This window comes from Thalassophryne amazonica, chromosome 7 (assembly GCF_902500255.1).
Source record: "Thalassophryne amazonica chromosome 7, fThaAma1.1, whole genome shotgun sequence".
Classification (NCBI taxonomy): Eukaryota; Metazoa; Chordata; class Actinopteri; order Batrachoidiformes; family Batrachoididae; genus Thalassophryne; species Thalassophryne amazonica.
The window spans coordinates 80,055,062-80,073,673 of record NC_047109.1 but is presented as its reverse complement, the minus strand read 5'-3'; the positions used below and the strand labels follow the sequence as shown (position 1 = coordinate 80,073,673).

The following is an 18,612-nucleotide window of genomic DNA, read 5'->3' as shown; positions in this document are numbered from 1 at the left end:
AAAGGGGTTGACATGTATGAATATACAAAGTGCACTCTGGGATCTGGCCAAATAGGAGGTACTGCAGTGCCTTCCAATGTTTATCTGAATTAACCCCAGAAAATTCAACCAAGCTAGCTTTTTCTCCCAACAGTAATAATAACTTCCTCTGGCAGCCTTTTAATTTACATAGAAGGCAGATGGATCATTATTAGCCTTATTGTGACAGCTACAGAAATTACTTGACACTCACTGAATACATTTACACATCTCTCTGATGTTTTTTCCCCAACCGAACTTGAGTGTACTCTTTAAAAAGCTCACTGGTACAGATTTATAAAGGAAAGCAACAGACCAAAAGCAGAAATTGCCTTTGATGTGCTTTGAGCATATGGCCTATGAAATAACCTCATCCGGGAAGGTAAAATACGGAAAACCACAGCGATGCTATTAATTAATGAGATGGAACATTGTTTATTTTAAAATATCAGTGGCTTTATTATTCTGATTATAGTCATCTGTGGACTGATTAGTTTGTGTGCCATCACATCCTTCACATGCTGTGATGCAGGGACCCCTGATCCTAATAAATTTCTCAAAGCTGGCATAAGGTGTGCCGCATAGGAAAGCAGCAGAACAGCTCTTCGACCCAATCTGGCCATATGGCTCCATCATGGCTGCCCAAGTGTAAACCATATTGTCCCAGAATGGCTGCCGGTGCCATTTGGTTTGGAGCATAGCTAGTGCGTCATGATTTTTTCTTTTTCTTTTTTTTCTTTTTTTTAGCAAAGGGATTTTCTATTTTTGCTTCTATTTAAATAGTGAAAAGGGAAATGAGATTATCGTAGGAGGTAAAATATAAGTGATTACAGCAACTGTAACATGACAACCATCCAGCGTTGACAGTTTCTGTGACCTCTTGGGTTTAACTAATTACAGTAGCAGTGGATGAATGTTAGTTATTTATGTGAAATCTTTCTCGGTAAGATGGCTGAGGAGGCACACGGTGCCAGCGTTTATCATATTTCACTCTTCCTGCAGTAATTAATGACCTGATAAATAGGACTGGACATAGCAATTTATTGATACATGTTTATTTATGAGGGATATTTACATATTTTATTTAGGCATGTGCTTAAACAAAGCTGGACAGAAGTGAGAGAAATCATGGCAACAATAAAAGCAGGAGACATGTCCAAGAAAGTACCTGAAAGTGGTTTGAGATAGTTCAGAAGTGATGGGAAGAGATAATTAATGTTCGTAAAGAGTGATGAGACTGGACATAAAGAGAAAAGAAAGAGGCACAGTAGAGGTAGATGCACAGACACTTTGATCAAAGTAGATGTGGACAAAGAGAATAAAAGAAGATTTAGATTTTATTTTTGTAATGTAACATCACGAGACCACAGTGGAAGACAGCACTTTTGAACATTATCATTTAGATTCATTTTGATGCTCTGTATATACACTCAACAAAAATATAAACACAACACTTTTGGTTTTGCTCCCATTTTGTACGAGATGAACTCAAAGATCTAAAACTTTTTCCACATACACAATATCACCATTTCCCTCAAATATTGTTCACAAACCAGTCTAAATCTGTGATAGTGAGCACTTCTCCTTTGCTGAGATAATCCATCCCACCTCACACGTGTGCCATATCAAGATGCTGATTAGACACCATGATTAGTGCACAGGTGTGCCTTAGACTGCCCACAATAAAAGGCCACTCTGAAAGGTGCAGTTTGGTTTTATTGGGGGGGGATACCAGTCAGTATCTGGTGTGACCACCATTTGCCTCATGCAGTGCAACACATCTCCTTCGCATAGAGTTGATCAGGTTGTCAATTGTGGCCTGTGGAATGTTGGTCCACTCCTCTTCAATGACTGTGCGAAGTTGCTGGATATTGGCAGGAACTGGGACATGCTGTCGTATACGCCAGTCCAGAGCATCCCAAACATGCTCAATGGGTGACATGTCCGGTGAGTATGCCGGCCATGCAAGAACTGGGACATTTTCAGCTTCCAAGAATTATGTACAGATCCTTGCAACATGGGGCCGTGCATTATCCTGCTGCAACATGAGGTGATGTTCTTGGATGTATGGCACAACAATGGGCCTCAGGATCTCGTTACGGTATCTCTGTGCATTCAAAATGCCATCAATAAAATGCACCTGTGTTCTTCGTCCATAACAGACGCCTGCCCATACCATAACCCTACCGCCACCATGGGCCACTCGATCCACAACATTGACATCAGAAAACCGCTCACCCACACAACACCACACACGCTGTCTGCCATCTGCCCTGGACAGTGTGAACCGGGATTCATCCGTGAAGAGAACACCTCCAACGTGCCAAATGCCAGCGAATGTGAGCATTTGCCCACTCAAGTGGGGCAAGAGACGGCAGGTGGAAGATTGTCATGGGAGGCCACGGCACACCGCTGTGCCACAGCCTGCCCTGCAAACCCACCACCGCCTAGTGACCCCAACTCTAAATAGGTGAAGGTGTTTACTAAACGTGTAGAAGTAAGGTGTGTGCATTAAAATTGCAAGGCAGGAGTGGCGGATGGGGATCACAGTGGAAGGCTGCAGCGCACAGCTGCGCCACAGACTGCCCTGCAAACCCATCCCCAACACCCTACTGCAGATCTATGTGAGCCCTACAATGTGCTACTTACAACCCAATATGATGTGCGTGCAGGTGCTAACCTGGTGAAGTGCATTAAAAGGGTGTGACATGTGAGGCCCAACACCAAGCAGCAGCGGAAGGAGAGGCGCAGCGAGGGGAGGAGGCCACGTAGACTGGACCCAGCCCAACCCCCAGATCCGGCGGAGGCGCCAGGGAAACCACGGGACGGGGTAGGCGGGCAGCCCCAGAGGAGCACCGGAGGCCAGGGAGGAGCAAACCAACAGGGGGGACAGATGGCCAGGGAGCCGCAGATGGATGGGCCACCCCGCCCGGAGGTCCCCGAACCAGGGAAGGTGCAGGATGGGACCCCGGAGCGGCAGGGGGAGCCGAGAGGAGACAGGCGGGTCCCACAAACCCGGAGGGAGAGGCTGAGGCACGGGGGAACCACGTATACCCGAGCCCAGGGGAGAGGCACCACCCCTCGCCCAGGCACCGGACCCCACTCCATCAACGGCAGAGCAGACAGACCCAACTGAAAAGGAACGATGGCCACCAAACTCTACCTTTTTTAACTCTTTTTCTGAAGAGTAGCGAGACTAATTTTAGCTTTTTTATTTTTCCAGTGAAACTTGAAACGTGAAAACAGAAAGTTAATAGGACTAATATTTTTGGAGAAATTAGCGATATTAGTTAACAACAGTGAACAATGAACATTGTTCTGCAATGCAACATGGGGGATCGGGGTCTTGGATTTTAAGTGCTGTTATTGTGGTTCATGTTAGTTTAAAAGTGTTGTTAGTGTTATTGATTTATTGTGTTTTTGTAGTTCAATTTATTTTGTCAGTTGTGTCACGTTACCGTTACCAAAGTGGGTTAAGTGTCATGTTGCTGTTACCATGAGTGAAAAGTGTTGTGCATTTAATGTCTTCCTCCACCGTCTCTGTTTGTGGATGTGTAAAAATAAAATACCTGCTTACGGCAGAACAGACAAAAAGCTCTGTGTGCGTGTGTGCATGCGTGCGCTTGTGCGTATAACTTTGATTACGGACAAACTGGGGAGAGCTGACATTTATGTATTTTGGGTCAATATAATTAAAAATACATGGATGACAAAAGAAAGTGAAAACACTTATTTCCATTGTGGTACATTTAAAAATCAAATGACAAAATAGAAGTAATTATAAAACAAGAACAAACGGAGATTTCTGATGTCCGCCAATCAGGATCCAGAACACCTCCAAAATGTAGTGGAGTCTTCAATGCCTTAATATCTATCTGTGGTGAAAATTCCATCAAAATCCATGCAGTTTTATTTATTTATTGTACATAATCCTTCAAACCCTGTACCAAGTGAAATCTTGATCCAGAATCCAAATCCGGATCTGGATCACCTCCAAAATTTAATGGAGTCTTCCATTGCCTAATATGTATCTGTGTTGAAAATTTGCAGTCATTTTGATGTAATCCTTCTAAAAGAGACAAATAAAGAAATGCTGAAGATTTTATTATGTCCTTGGCGGACGTAATAAAATAATGATAATGATAATGTAATTATAATAATGTGTATATAATAACAAGAACCTAAACAATTTATTAATACATTAAGACAGTAAAATAACATTAAAAATATGTCATCAACATAAAATAAAATGGTTGAGTTCTTCTTCTAAAAATTGTTGAGGTCCGCTCTTCTCTGAAATGACATTCATAATGCACATGATTTCAAGTTTCATCTTGGTTGCCAGTCAGTTGTACACATTCATGGATAACTATAAATGGTAAATGGTAAATGGACTGCATTTATATAGCACTTTTCCATCTGCATCAGACGCTAGATTTCTTTCCAACAAAAAAGAACCATGTAATATTTTCTGAGAAATCAATTAATTTGAAAAGAATTACCTAGATTTTACCAAATATTTTATGCTCTTTGCATTTACAAACATCAATAGATAAAGCATACTATTAGTTTTTCAATGAATATGATTATTGCTGATGCATATTCAGTGCAATGTACCAATTAATGTATGATTCTATTTAGTATGTGATTTATTGAGCATGTATGAGCATTTATTTGAAATTCTTTACTCATATATATGTAGACACATGTTGCATTTATTTTTTTAATCCATGTATCATCCATTTAATTTAGACATCTGTGTTAAACTGCGATTCCAGTCTTTGTCCATGAATTTAAAAACTGAGCCTTGAATAAAATGTTTTAAAAAATGACAGCATGTCATGCCTTTGCAACTTCTTTAGAATGTGTTCAGCAGTGTGTCTGTCATTGCCTCAGAAAAAGACACTCTGTAATCCGGTTGATACACACTGAGAGCTCAGACGGAGTCATATGGTAGAGCACCCTGCTCCTAAATTTATATTCAAATCACATTTGGCGTGCTTTAAAGGTAATTTCAGAATTTTTCTCTTCTGAGATTTACACAACATATTTGATTTTCTAACTGTAAAGAAGCAGCGTGAAAGTACGAAGTCGTTTGAAGTGCCTGGAGTCAGCACTGGTACCACAACAACTTATCTATTTTTTCTTTGACATCCATAAAACACATTGGCAAGACTCGGCCACCTACTCTCTACATCCGTAGCCAACAGTGCGTGTGCGTGCACGCGGCCCTTGACTGCAGTGGATGGGTGCTGATTAGCCAAGCTGCCTCGGTCTTTTGTGCTCCTCGGATGGGGATATAATTGTTCTTTGTTCAGTGTTCAGTATCTCTTTGAAGCCCCTCGTTCAATTTGTGTCTGTACAGATTCTCTCTTCCCTTTTAGACCCCTGTGTTGTAATTATATAGCAACCTATAGGAATATACGATAGCAGAGGCATGCAGGAGCAGATATGTGAAAAGATTAATGTTACACAAGTGCACAGAAACTGTACTTAAGCATTTCTAGGTTATGAAATGCTTCTGCAAAAAATGAGAGGAAAAAAACATTTCAGGAATTTCTAAACATTGCGTAGGCTATTTCTCTGTTGCTCCCCTCCAGGGATGCAAGTTGTCTGACAACTAAAAGCTGTTAGTATTGCCTCTGTTGTTGTTTTGTTTTGTTTTGTTTTCAGTTATTATAATTAAAGAGAACAGTAGTTATCAAACTTTTTTCCTGTCACAGCCAACAATAAAAAATAATAATCATGAACCATCTATCCTTCACTTACATAATGATTTAAAAATACTGAGGAAACCAGTAACTAAAAGAGGGAGTTCAATTTATTTTATAGGAATGACAGTGTCAGTGGAGCCAATATAGCTCCGTTGGTAGATGCTAAAAGTTATATTCATATATGTGTTGTGGAGTTGTTTTAGGAAGGGCATCTGGTGTAAAACATGTGCCAAAATAACATGCAGATCCATGTCAGATCTGCTGTGGCAATCAAACAGAGAAGCTGCCTTGGTTAAAAAGTGGTGGCTAAACAGCTTAATGAGATTTGAGCTGAATATAATATTCTTGATGAATTCCAATCTGGGTTCTGTCACTTGCACTCTACAGAAACTGCCCTTTTTGGAGTTACAAATGATAATTTAATGCATAGAGATGCAGGTGAATATTCTGTACTTGTCTGTTTGGATCTCTCTGCAGCTTTTGACACAGTCGATCGTGGTGTTTTAATTGAGACTAAGGACTTGGGGGTGGGCATCTCTGGGTCTGCCTTGAACTGGTTTTTGTCTTACCTTTATAACAGGGGTTTCTACTGACAAATTTAGGTCCTCTTCTGTCTGTGGTGTGCCTCAAGGCTCTGTTCTGAGGCCTACTTTATTTGAACTGTACGAGGTCTATTAGAAAAGTATCCGACCTTATTATTTTTTTCAAAAACCATATGGATTTGATTCACGTTTTTACGTCAGCCAAGCTTGAACCTTCGTGCGCATGCGTGAGTTTTTCCATGCCTGTCGGTTGCGTCATTCGCCTGTGAGCACGCCTTGTGGGAGGAGTGGTCCAGCCCCCTCGTCGGATTTTCATTGCTGATCGAGCGAGACAAAGGAACACCTCTGTTTCGGAGTGCCAGGGGACAAGTTGGGACATGCCTATCTCGGCTTTCAATGCTTACCAGCCCAGTGAGTATAAGAGAAATTGTGGAGAGCTGGGCATGTCCCAACTTGTCCCCTGGCACTCCGAAACGGAGGTGTTCCTTTGTCTCGCTCGATCAGCGAATCGGTCCTGACGCGCGAAGCCTCCGCGCGGCTTTCCATGACAAAATCTCTTGTTAAAAGTGAAATCTGCCGGAAAATGGTTGATGTCCAGCTCTTGTGATAACCAGAGAAATTGCTCACGACGGTCCCAGCTCCACACAGCCATCCGTTTAGAAATGATGTGGTGTTTTCTGCCTCTCGATGGTGGCTCGGAGCGCGGCGCGCCGTGCGCCATTGTGGGGCGTCCTTAAAGCTGTAGTAACAGTCCTTATTCTCTGTGAAGCCCGTAAAATTTTCACCGAAAGCCAGATAAATTTTTCGAATGGTTTCCAGCTGCTTGTCTCTAACAGTTTCTGAAAAAATTCTGATGGAAAAAAAGCCCAAATCATTCCGCCATTTCCTGACAATGAAAATCCGACGAGAGGGGTGGAGCAGTGCTCACTCAAAGCCTGCCCACAGGCGAATGATGCAACCGACAGGCGTGGAAAAACTCACGCATGCGCACGAAGGTTCAAGCTTGGCTGACGTAAAAACATATGAATCAAATCCATATGGTTTTTGAAAAAAATAATACGGTCGGATACTTTTCTAATAGACCTCGTATTTGCTCCCACTTGGTCATGTCTTGAGCTCTTTTAATGATGTCTCATACCACTGTTACGCCGATGACAGCCAGCTGTATGGTTCATTTACTCCTCAAAAGGTTACTAGGGTGATGTGTTGAGGTTATTGGAGGCTAATTATTGGTCCCTTCATACAGCAAAAACCGAGGTCCTTGTTTCTGTCCCTGATGAGATTGTTCCCTCTGGCCCCTTTTGCTTGCCCGCTTTGCACTATTTTTTGAACCAGTTGGCTGGTCCTGCTATGTATATTTCGAAGCAACTTATATATTTAAAAAAAAAAACTACATTATCATATACAGGGAGGGATTGAAACACCTGGACTGGATTAGACGTTGCATCAGAATTTTGGCTCTCTGTTGGGACTGTTTACACAGAGACTGCTACCTGCTGCTTTGGACTTTGAACTAACAGTCTTTTTCAAGACTTTTTTACTTTTTTACCTTTTTACTTTTTTTACTTTTTTACTGTGCTCCAACGCCTAAGGAAGACGGAGCACTTTTATCAGCTAACTTTTATCAGCGTTGGCAAGCTAACTAGCTTGCTAACGCTTTCGTTTTTATTTTTTTTAGCACTGTTGTCGTGCGTTACCTGTGCTGCTTTATGGCCTGTTTGGTGCCTTAATTAAGGCACTCCTTCTGCTGAAACACCTCTAAATTATTTACACATTATTCACTTTGTGTGTTCTTAGGAATCCGCTAGGTTGCGTAGCTACTAGCTCTTAGCCGATTTAGCGTGGCGGCTTCTACTGTCTCTCCTGCACTTTTCTGCTCTGGGTGTGAAATGTTTAGTTATTCCTCGGCCTCCTTTAGCAGTAACGGTACTTGTAATAAGTGCAGCTTATTCGTAGCTTTGGAGGCCAGGCTGGGCGAATTGGAGACTCGGCTCCGCACCGTGGAAAATTCTACAGCTAGCCAGGCCCCTGTGGTCGGTGCGGACCAAGGTAGCTTAGCCGCCGTTAGTTCCCCCCTGGCAGATCCCGGGCAGTCGGGAAAGCAGGCCGACTGGGTGACTGTGAGGAGGAAGCGTAGCCCTAAACAGAAGCCCCGTGTACACCGTCAACCCGTTCACATCTCTAACCGTTTTTCCCCACTCGACGATACACTCGCCGAGGATCAAACTCTGGTTATTGGCGACTCTGTTTTGAGAAATGTGAAGTTAGCGACACCAGCAACCATTGTCAATTGTCTTCCGGGGGCCAGAGCAGGCGACATCGAAGGACATTTGAAATTGCTGGCTAAGGCTAAGCGTAAATTTGGTAAGATTGTAATTCACGTCGGCAGTAATGACACTCAGTTACGCCAATCGGAGGTCACTAAAATTAACATTAAATCGGTGTGTAACTTTGCAAAAACAATGTCGGACTCTGTTGTTTTCTCTGGGCCCCTCCCCAATCAGACCGGGAGTGACATGTTTAGCCGCATGTTCTCCTTGAATTGCTGGCTGTCTGAGTGGTGTCCAAAAAATGAGGTGGGCTTCATAGATAATTGGCAAAGCTTCTGGGGAAAACCTGGTCTTGTTAGGAGAGACGGCATCCATCCCACTTTGGATGGAGCAGCTCTCATTTCTAGAAATCTGGCCAATTTTCTTGGATCCTCCAAACTGTGACTGTCCAGCGTTGGGACCAGGAGGCAGAGCTGTGGTCTTATACACCTCTCTGCAGCTTCTCTCCCCCTGCCATCCCCTCATTACCCCATCCCCATAGAGACGGTGCCTGCTCCCAGACCACCAATAACCAGCAAAAATCTATTTAAGCATAAAAATTCAAAAAGAAAAAATAATATAGCACCTTCAATTGCACCACAGACTAAAACAGTTAAATGTGGTCTATTAAACATTAGGTCTCTCTCTTCTAAGTCCCTGTTGGTAAATGATATAATAATTGATCAACGTATTGATTTATTCTGCCTTACAGAAACCTGGTTACAGCAGGATGAATATGTTAGTTTAAATGAGTCAACACCCCCGAGTCACACTAACTGTCAGAATGCTCGTAGCACGGGCCGGGGCGGAGGATTAGCAGCAATCTTCCATTCCAGCTTATTAATTAATCAAAAACCCAGACAGAGCTTTAATTCATTTGAAAGCTTGTCTCTTAGTCTTGTCCATCCAAATTGGAAGTCCCAAAAAACAGTTTTATTTGTTATTATCTATCGTCCACCTGGTCGTTACTGTGAGTTTCTCTGTGAATTTTCAGACCTTTTGTCTGACTTAGTGCTTAGCTCAGATAAGATAATTATAGTGGGCGATTTTAACATCCACACAGATGCTGAGAATGACAGCCTCAACACTGCATTTAATCTATTATTAGACTCTATTGGCTTTGCTCAAAAAGTAAATGAGTCCACCCACCACTTTAATCATATCTTAGATCTTGTTCTGACTTATGGTATGGAAATAGAAGACTTAACAGTATTCCCTGAAAACTCCCTTCTGTCTGATCATTTTTTAATAACATTTACATTTACCCTGATGGACTACCCTGCAGTGGGGAATAAGTTTCATTACACTAGAAGTCTTTCAGAAAGCGCTGTAACTAGGTTTAAGGATATGATTCCTTCTTTATGTTCTCTAATGTCATATACCAACACAGTGCAGAGTAGCTACCTAAACTCTGTAAGGGAGTTAGAGTATCTCGTCAATAGTTTTACATCCTCATTGAAGACAACTTTGGATGCTGTAGCTCCTCTGAAAAGGAGAGCTTTAAATCAGAAGTGTCTGACTCCGTGGTATAACTCACAAACTCGTAGCTTAAAGCAGATAACCCGTAAGTTGGAGAGGAAATGGCGTCTCACTAATTTAGAAGATCTTCACTTAGCCTGGAAAAAGAGTTTGTTGCTCTATAAAAAAAGCCCTCCGTAAAGCTAGGACATCTTTCTACTCATCACTAATTGAAGAAAATAAGAACAACCCCAGGTTTCTTTTCAGCACTGTAGCCAGGCTTACAAAGAGTCAGAGCTCTATTGAGCTGAGTATTCCATTAACTTTAACTAGTAATGACTTCATGACTTTCTTTGCTAACAAAATTTTGACTATTAGAGAAAAAATTACTCATAACCATCCCAAAGATGTATCGTTATCTTTGGCTGCTTTCAGTGATGCCGGTATTTGGTTAGACTCTTTCTCTCCGATTGTTCTGTCTGAGTTATTTTCATTAGTTACTTCATCCAAACCATCAACATGTTTATTAGACCCCATTCCTGCCAGGCTGCTCAAGGAAGTCCTACCATTATTTAATGCTTCAATCTTAAATATGATCAATCTATCTTTGTTAGTTGGTTATGTACCACAGGCTTTTAAGGTGGCAGTAATTAAACCATTACTTAAAAAGCCATCACTTGACCCAGCTATCTTAGCTAATTATAGGCCAATCTCCAACCTTCCTTTTCTCTCAAAGATTCTTGAGAGGGTAGTTGTAAAACAGCTAACTGATCACCTGCAGAGGAATAGTCTATTTGAAGAGTTTCAGTCAGGTTTTAGAATTCATCATAGTACAGAAACAGCATTAGTGAAGGTTACAAATGATCTTCTTATGGCTTTGGACAGTGGACTTATCTCTGTGCTTGTTCTGTTGGACCTCAGTGCTGCTTTTGATACTGTTGACCATAAAATTTTATTACAGAGATTAGAGCATGTCATAGGTATTAAAGGCACTGCGCTGCGGTGGTTTGAATCATATTTGTCTAATAGATTACAGTTTGTTCATGTAAATGGGGAATCTTCTTCACAGACTAAAGTTAATTATGGAGTTCCACAAGGTTCTGTGCTAGGACCAATTTTATTCACTTTATACATGCTTCCCTTAGGCAGTATTATTAGACGGTATTGCTTAAATTTTCATTGTTACGCAGATGATACCCAGCTTTATCTATCCATGAAGCCAGAGGATACACACCAATTAGCTAAACTGCAGGATTGTCTTACAGACATAAAGACATGGATGACCTCTAATTTCCTGCTTTTAAACTCAGATAAAACTGAAGTTATTGTACTTGGTCCCACAAATCTTAGAAGCATGGTGTCTAACCAGATCTTTACACTGGATGGCATTTCCCTGACCTCTAGTAATACTGTGAGAAATCTTGGAGTCATTTTTGATCAGGATATGTCATTCAAAGCGCATATTAAACAAATATGTAGGACTGCCTTTTTGCATTTACGCAATATCTCTAAAATCAGAAAGGTCTTGTCTCAGAGTGATGCTGAAAAACTAATTCATGCATTTATTTCCTCTAGGCTGGACTATTGTAATTCATTATTATCAGGTTGTCCTAAAAATTCCCTAAAAAGCCTTCAGTTGGTTCAGAATGCTGCAGCTAGAGTACTGACGGGGACATCTCTCACCCGTGTTGGCCTCTCTTCATTGGCTTCCTGTTAATTCTAGAATAGAATTTAAAATTCTTCTTCTTACTTATAAGGTTTTGAATAATCAGGTCCCATCTTATCTTAGGGACCTCGTAGTACCATATTACCCCATTAGAGCGCTTCGCTCTCAGACTGCAGGCTTACTTGTAGTTCCTAGGGTTTGTAAGAGTAGAATGGGAGGCAGAGCCTTCAGCTTTCAGGCTCCTCTCCTGTGGAACCAGCTCCCAGTTCAGATCAGGGAGACAGATACCCTCTCTACTTTTAAGATTAGGCTTAAAACTTTCCTTTTCGCTAAGGCTTATAGTTAGGGCTGGATCAGGTGACCCTGGACCATCCCTTGGTTATGCTGCTTTAGACGTAGACTGTGGGGGGGGTTCCCATGATGCACTGTTTCTTTCTCTTTTTGCTCCGTATGCATCACTCTGCATTTAATCATTAGTGATCGATCTCTGCCCCCCTCCACAGCATGTCTTTTTCCTGGTTCTTTCCCTCAGCCCCAACCAGTCTCAGCAGAAGACTGCCCCTCCCTGAGCCTGGTTCTGCTGGAGGTTTCTTCCTGTTAAAAGGGAGTTTTTCCTTCCCACTGTAGCCAAGTGCTTGCTCATAGGGGGTCGTTTTGACCGTTGGGGTTTTTCATAATTATTGTATGGCCTTGCCTTACGATATAGAGCGCCTTGGGGCAACTGTTTGTTGTGATTTGGCGCTATATAAAAAAAAAGTTGAAGTTGAGTTGATACAGCCATAAAATGGTACATTCTACACAAGATGCTCTTTTATACTGATCTGAATGAGTTACTGTCTGATCCACACTCCGGAGCAAAAGGTTGTGGTAGTGCACCATTAAGCTGGATGTAAACTGCTGAAAAACAAGAACAAGAAAAAGAAAATGTGAATGAGGACATGCTGGACCTTAAAGGATGAGAGAAATTAATAAACCACGCTCTCAAACTGAAAAACCACACTCTGAAATAAACATACGGACTAACCTTCATACTACTCAATCCTTGTCCTTGTCAATCCTATAGTCTGGAAAATATATTAATTAACCTTTTCTTGGCCGAGAGGCCACTCCTACATGAACTTTAATTGAAATCCATATATAATTTTGTTTAGCTATTCTCCTGATAAACAATCAGCAAACAGACTGTTGGGCCTGGGTGAAGGTATGCATTTGTTACATTTTGGCAAGTTCATCTTATTATTTTTCACATTCTTCTCAATCATGTCCACCCATAGAGCAGGTGGGATATGAAACCGAGCAGTTGAGCTACCAATATGTGGACCTGGGTTGTATTGCTGATCAACCTACCTATCTTAAATTAAATATCATGGCCCCTTCACACATAGTGCGAAGTTTAGACGGCGATTGGACGAAAACGACAAAACAGCTTGAAATTATCGCACCAGGAAACATCGCATTGACGGGCAGGCATGCACGAACCCGGTGCGAGAGTTCGTGTATGCGCCGGTGTCTTTCGAGCAGGAACACACAGTGCCAGCTGCGGCCCATCACACCACTTATGTGGTGGAAATATAAAAACCAGCCGGTACCTGTGGGACCACATCACACTGCTTATGTGGAATATAAAAAGAAAATAAAATCAGCCAGTACCTATGGGACTACATCACGCCGCTTATGTGGGGAAAAAAAAACACAACCCACTTAACGTGAACCCGCGCCATCCAAAATCTGATTGACAGTCAGACACTTTACCACTGTTTTACGGAGCAGTTCTTTGAAAGCTGCAGGACATCATGTGATGTGGAACAGAGCCCATGTGGGTGACGTGACAGTGAGATCGCCTGCTGTGTGTTCTGATCTGACGGTCTGTTTCAACCTGGGAGCAGCCTGTCCATGTGTGCGCTGTGCGCGTCGCGCTCGCTCGCTGCAGCACGTTGCCACAGTGATATATGTTTTTATTGATATCCACGTGATAACAGCAAACAGACACACTCGCGTCACAGTGGCCATTTGTTTGTCCATGTCTGTCCAAACACAGTACATGGTGTCCTGCTGGAATGTCCAGATCCACAGATTTCCACAGCCGCTTCAGTGGGAGGACACACCTCCTGTCATCTCAGCGCACACACCAAAGCCACACTCATGTGGGACTTAGACAAATTTCTCTGCGAGTACGAAAGTGATTGTCTGCAGTCTGCTGTCATGCCAAGAGTGCGACTGGCCACACATTTTCTAAGTGCCACGCGAGCGGTGTTAGATGTTTGTGCATGTCACCTAGAATTTGGCCGGCACCTGCCGCGAGAGGGTGCGATGGGTTCGCACAGTGCACACTTTGTCTTTCAGGCACTTGTGTGCACAAATAGCTATAGCAACAGATGTATGAGGTGTTGGAGGCAGGGATGACATTTCATGGTTTGCACACAGTTCCTGCATCACGCACGCGCACTAAGTATGTACTTTGTCCAAACTTCGTACTATGTGTGGAAAGGACCCTTACCCGAGGCCATCAAATATGGCCATCGGGAATTGCAAAGGGTTTGCGTCTGTCCGTCTGTCTGTGCTCAGAATAAGTCTAGCCCTTTAACTGCCAAATTCTTCAAATTCACAGATTCTTGGGGCACAGACCTTGGACAAGTTCAAAGATGGCTAACCTTGGCCTATTTAAAGAGAGTAAAGAGTCACATTCTGTTTCAATCTGTTCAGGTTTTTTTTTTTTTTTTTTTTTTTTTGTGGCGGGAGCCAATCAGAGTAGAGCTGTGCCGTGACGTCATTGGCAGGTCTGTGCCCCAAGAACCTCTTTGTCTTTGTATAATGTAAAAGCTGGTGAGAAATAAACACTTCTAAAAGTGAAAATGCTGTTTTTGGAACCTAATAACATCACTGGAGAAAAACTGCAGGCATTAGCATGCACGTTAACATTTGCTAAGTCAAAGTTAACTTCATATGGAGTTAAATTTGCCTCATTAACATCTGCAAATGCACACAGGGTAATTAGCACTGGTACCACAGTCTGTTACACAAAGAGACTGGTAGTGTGTTTTTGAAAACATGGCTGTGATTGGTCCATCTGATACGTCGGCCGCCATTGGCTATCACACCACGCTCTGTGATAGGCTGTGCTGTAACCACCGAAAATGTGAAAAGCAAACCGAAAGACTTGAAAAGTGACACAAAATAGAGCAAAATGTTGCAAATGTTGGGGTGGGAGTTTATCTCACCCCTGTCAAACCAAAATGGAAACCAGGTATTTGCTTTGTGTGTCTGGAATTCGCACAGCAAACGAAAACATTTGGAGGTTTGAAACATTGTAAACAAAGGCTGCAGCCAATCAGCAAAATGTCAGAATCCTGACTAAAAGTCACGTGACCAAATAACCCGATACTGACTCCTTTGCATTGGCTGGAGGAGTGTAACCAACTTAACAGGGTGATCTACAAATACGAGGTCTGTTAGAAAAGTATCGAACCTTTTTATTTTTTTCAAAAACCTGATGGATTTGAATCACGTGTGCTTGCATGAGCCAACCTTGAACCTTTGTGCGCATGCGTGATTTTTTTCATGCCTGTCGGTTGCGTCATTCACCTGTGAGCAGACTTTGTGTGAGCACTGGTCCTCCCCCCTCGTCGGATTTTCATTGCGTGGAAAATGTCAACAATTGAAGCAGCGCTGAATCAAATTTTTCCAGAAACTGTGAGAGACAGCCAGGTGGAAACCATTCGGAAGATTCAGACGGCTTTCGGTGACGATCATATGGGCATCACACAGATTAAGGAGTGTTACAACCGGTTTAAAGACGGCACACAATGGCGGAGGGCGCGCCGTGCTCCAAGCGGCCATCGACAGGCTGAAACAACCAGATCATTTCCAAAGTGAACGCTGTGTTGATCCGGGACGTCGTCTGACTACCAGAGAAATTGCAGAAGAGGTGGACATCAGCACTTTTTCGGCACATTCCACTGTTACAGGAGATTTTGTAATGAAAGATGTGCGGAGGAATTTGCGTGTCGGGACGAAGCCGCTAATGGCGCAGAACAAAAAGTGTGTTGGAAACCATTTGGAAGATTCAAACGGCTTTCGGTGGCTTTTCAGTCAAGTGAGTATCCAAGAAATGGTGTAAGAGCTGGGCATGTTACAACATGTCCTGTGAGACTTCCAACACGGAGGTGCTTTTTGTTCTGCGCCATTAGCGGCTCCGTCCTGACGTGTGAATTCCTCCGCACGTCTTTCATTTTCTTTCAAAATCTCCTGTAACAGTGGAATGTGCTGAAAAAGTGCTGATGTCCACCTCTTCTGCAATTTCTCTGGTAGTCAGACGACATCCTGGATCAACACAGCGTTCACTTTGGAAATGATCTGGTTGTTTCCCGCCTGTCGATCTCCGCTCGGAGGGCGGCATGCCCTCCGCCATTGTGCGCCGTCTTTAAACCGGTTGTAACACTCCTTAATCTGTGTGATGCCCATAGGATTGTCACCGAAAGCCGTCTGAATCTTCCGAATGGTTTCCACCTGGCTGTCTCTCACAGTTTCTGGAAAAATTTGATTCAGCGCTTCTCCAATCATTCAGACATTTTCCTCGTAATGAAAATCCGACGAGGGGGGAGGACCAGTGCTCACACAAAGCCTGCTCACAGGCGAATGACGCAACCGACAGGCGTGAAAAAAATCACGCATGCGCACGAAGGTTCAAGGTTGGCTCATGCAAGCGCACATGATTCAAATCCATCAGGTTTTTGAAAAAATAAAAAGGTTCGATACTTTTCTAACAGACCTTATACTGGCCTCTCTCTCCTAGCCTGTAATCAGTTGGCGGCTGAGACGCTGACGTCAGCCCATGTGTCAACTTCATGTTGATGTGGCGCTAGCGCTGCTCTCCTATTGGTTGTTTAGTAAAGGGGATTCCAGCACTGCTCTCCTATTGGTCATTTAGGAGTGGGAAATTTCACTCCAAAATGGAGGCCAGTATCCGGGCCAAGTCACAGCTGGGCCAGTTGTTGCGCTAACAACTGTGCTGAATTGCTTTTAACAAGTCAATATAATGTAACCAATTAGAGTTAGCCAAAGCTATATTGTGGCACAGAGACAGACTGAGACGTAGTAGAAGGGAGACAAATGAGTGCAAAACTCCCGTTGGTTCGCATAGCCAATCTCCCTAAGGACAGAGCTGTTTATGAGTGCATGAAAAGCTTTGGCAAGCAGGCTGGTGAATACAGAAAATGAGGACACCCTTGAAGAAGGAAAAGATGGCTTAGTTTTTACTTCTTTGCAGGGAAATAATGACAAATGCATGCAAAAAAAAAAGGCTAGAACGAGAGAGCAGGGCACCTGTTGCCTGTTTCAGTTGCCAAGAGTTACCTGTTGCTAACATTGAATAAGTGTGTGTGTCCTTTAGATAAAGAATGCAGCTGCTAACGTGCTAAGGGAGACCTGGCTCATCTACAAACACACCAAGCTGATGAAGAAGATCGACCATTCCAGAGTCCGCAAGCACCAGAGAAAGTTCCTGCAGGCGATACATCAGTAAGAACACACTTATGTGCATGTGGTCGCCCCCAAAAGCACAAAGGGACACAAACATAAAAGCACAGCTGCATTTTTTGAGCCGCTAAAATCAGCTGGGCTCTTGACCCGCTCATGGGCTGAAGCAGCGCTAATAATCGGATAAAGTGCACAAATCGCTGCACACAGGCAAAATTAATCAAGCAGAGTCATTTCAGATAAATGCAGATGTGGTGTCAGTGCACTGTGGATGCTGATTACCACATCATCTCTGCTAAAACTAAAGCTGAGGTTCCAAAAAGGAATGAATCAAAATGTAATGCTGACCTTTGTGACACAAAATAACCAAACTAGGTTCCCTCACAATACAAGGTGTATGCATTGACTGGATATACAGTTGTGCTCAAACGTTTACATACCCTGGCAGAATTTTTGATTTTTTGGGGGGCATTTTTCAGGGAATAATATGCTCGGTGTCACTGACATTAATGAGCAAAGCTCTTCACTATCTGTGTATATGTCATCAAACAATAATTTAAAATTGAATAATTGTTGCAGAACCTCAAAGTAATGATAGGCTACTTCACAATTGTCATAAATTTTTTTTTTTTTTTTTTTTTTACGACAATATTGTAATAATGTAAAGAAAGAAGTTTGTGCTATTTCCAGTCTGGGGCTTTGTCTACCACTGAGCGATCTCGCAAGGTCTTTTTTGTGCCATTTCCGCTCGAATGTGATTTCATCCAGTGGGGAGATTTTTGTGCCATTTCCGGTTTGTGCCTTCATCTACCATTGAGCTCATATGAATGATAACACAAAAATGTTTTTTCTGTCATAGTTAGTGGTTGTGTGAAGCCATTTATTGTCAAACAACTGTGTTTACTCTTTTTTAAATCATAATGACAACACAAACTATCCAAATTCATGTCAAATTTTGCCAGGGTATGTAAACCTTTGAGCACAGCTGTATATTAGAATAACCCTCTGGCAGTAGTGTTGCCACAGTTACTTTGAAAAAGTAATCCAATTACTGATTACTCAATTTTAAAAGTAACTAAGTTAGATTACTAGTTTATTAGTTACTTTCAGCAGCTGCCGACAACACCTGCCCCCCACCACCACCTCAACATGAAAATGATAACCTGTTTTGCCAGTACTCACTTTATAGTCACCCTTTCTTGACTTCAGTGAACATAAATGCTTGTTTTATACAAAAAAATAAAGGATAGACTTCTTTCTTGACCTCATATTTAACTGTTAACAGCACTGTAACAGTAAATCATTCCATTTCTAACCTACATTGTTTATAACTGTAACTATTAAATTTTTTTCTAACATTTTTCAAACTTTTAAATTATCTCTAAACATTTTAATTGTTGAAATTATTAATATTATAAGTAGTATTAGTA

At 42.3% G+C, this 18,612-nt stretch overlaps 1 protein-coding gene across 1 annotated transcript in view; it reads left to right on the top strand.

Annotated features, from left to right (window-relative positions):
- The window catches only part of kcnn3 (potassium intermediate/small conductance calcium-activated channel, subfamily N, member 3), a 285,265-nt gene that overhangs the window by 249,657 nt on the left and 16,996 nt on the right, over window positions 1-18,612 (top strand). Inside the window, exon 8 of the mRNA XM_034174740.1 lies at window positions 17,097-17,224. Coding sequence (XP_034030631.1) covers window positions 17,097-17,224 — 128 coding nt within the window. The remainder of the gene's footprint in view (window positions 1-17,096; window positions 17,225-18,612) is intronic.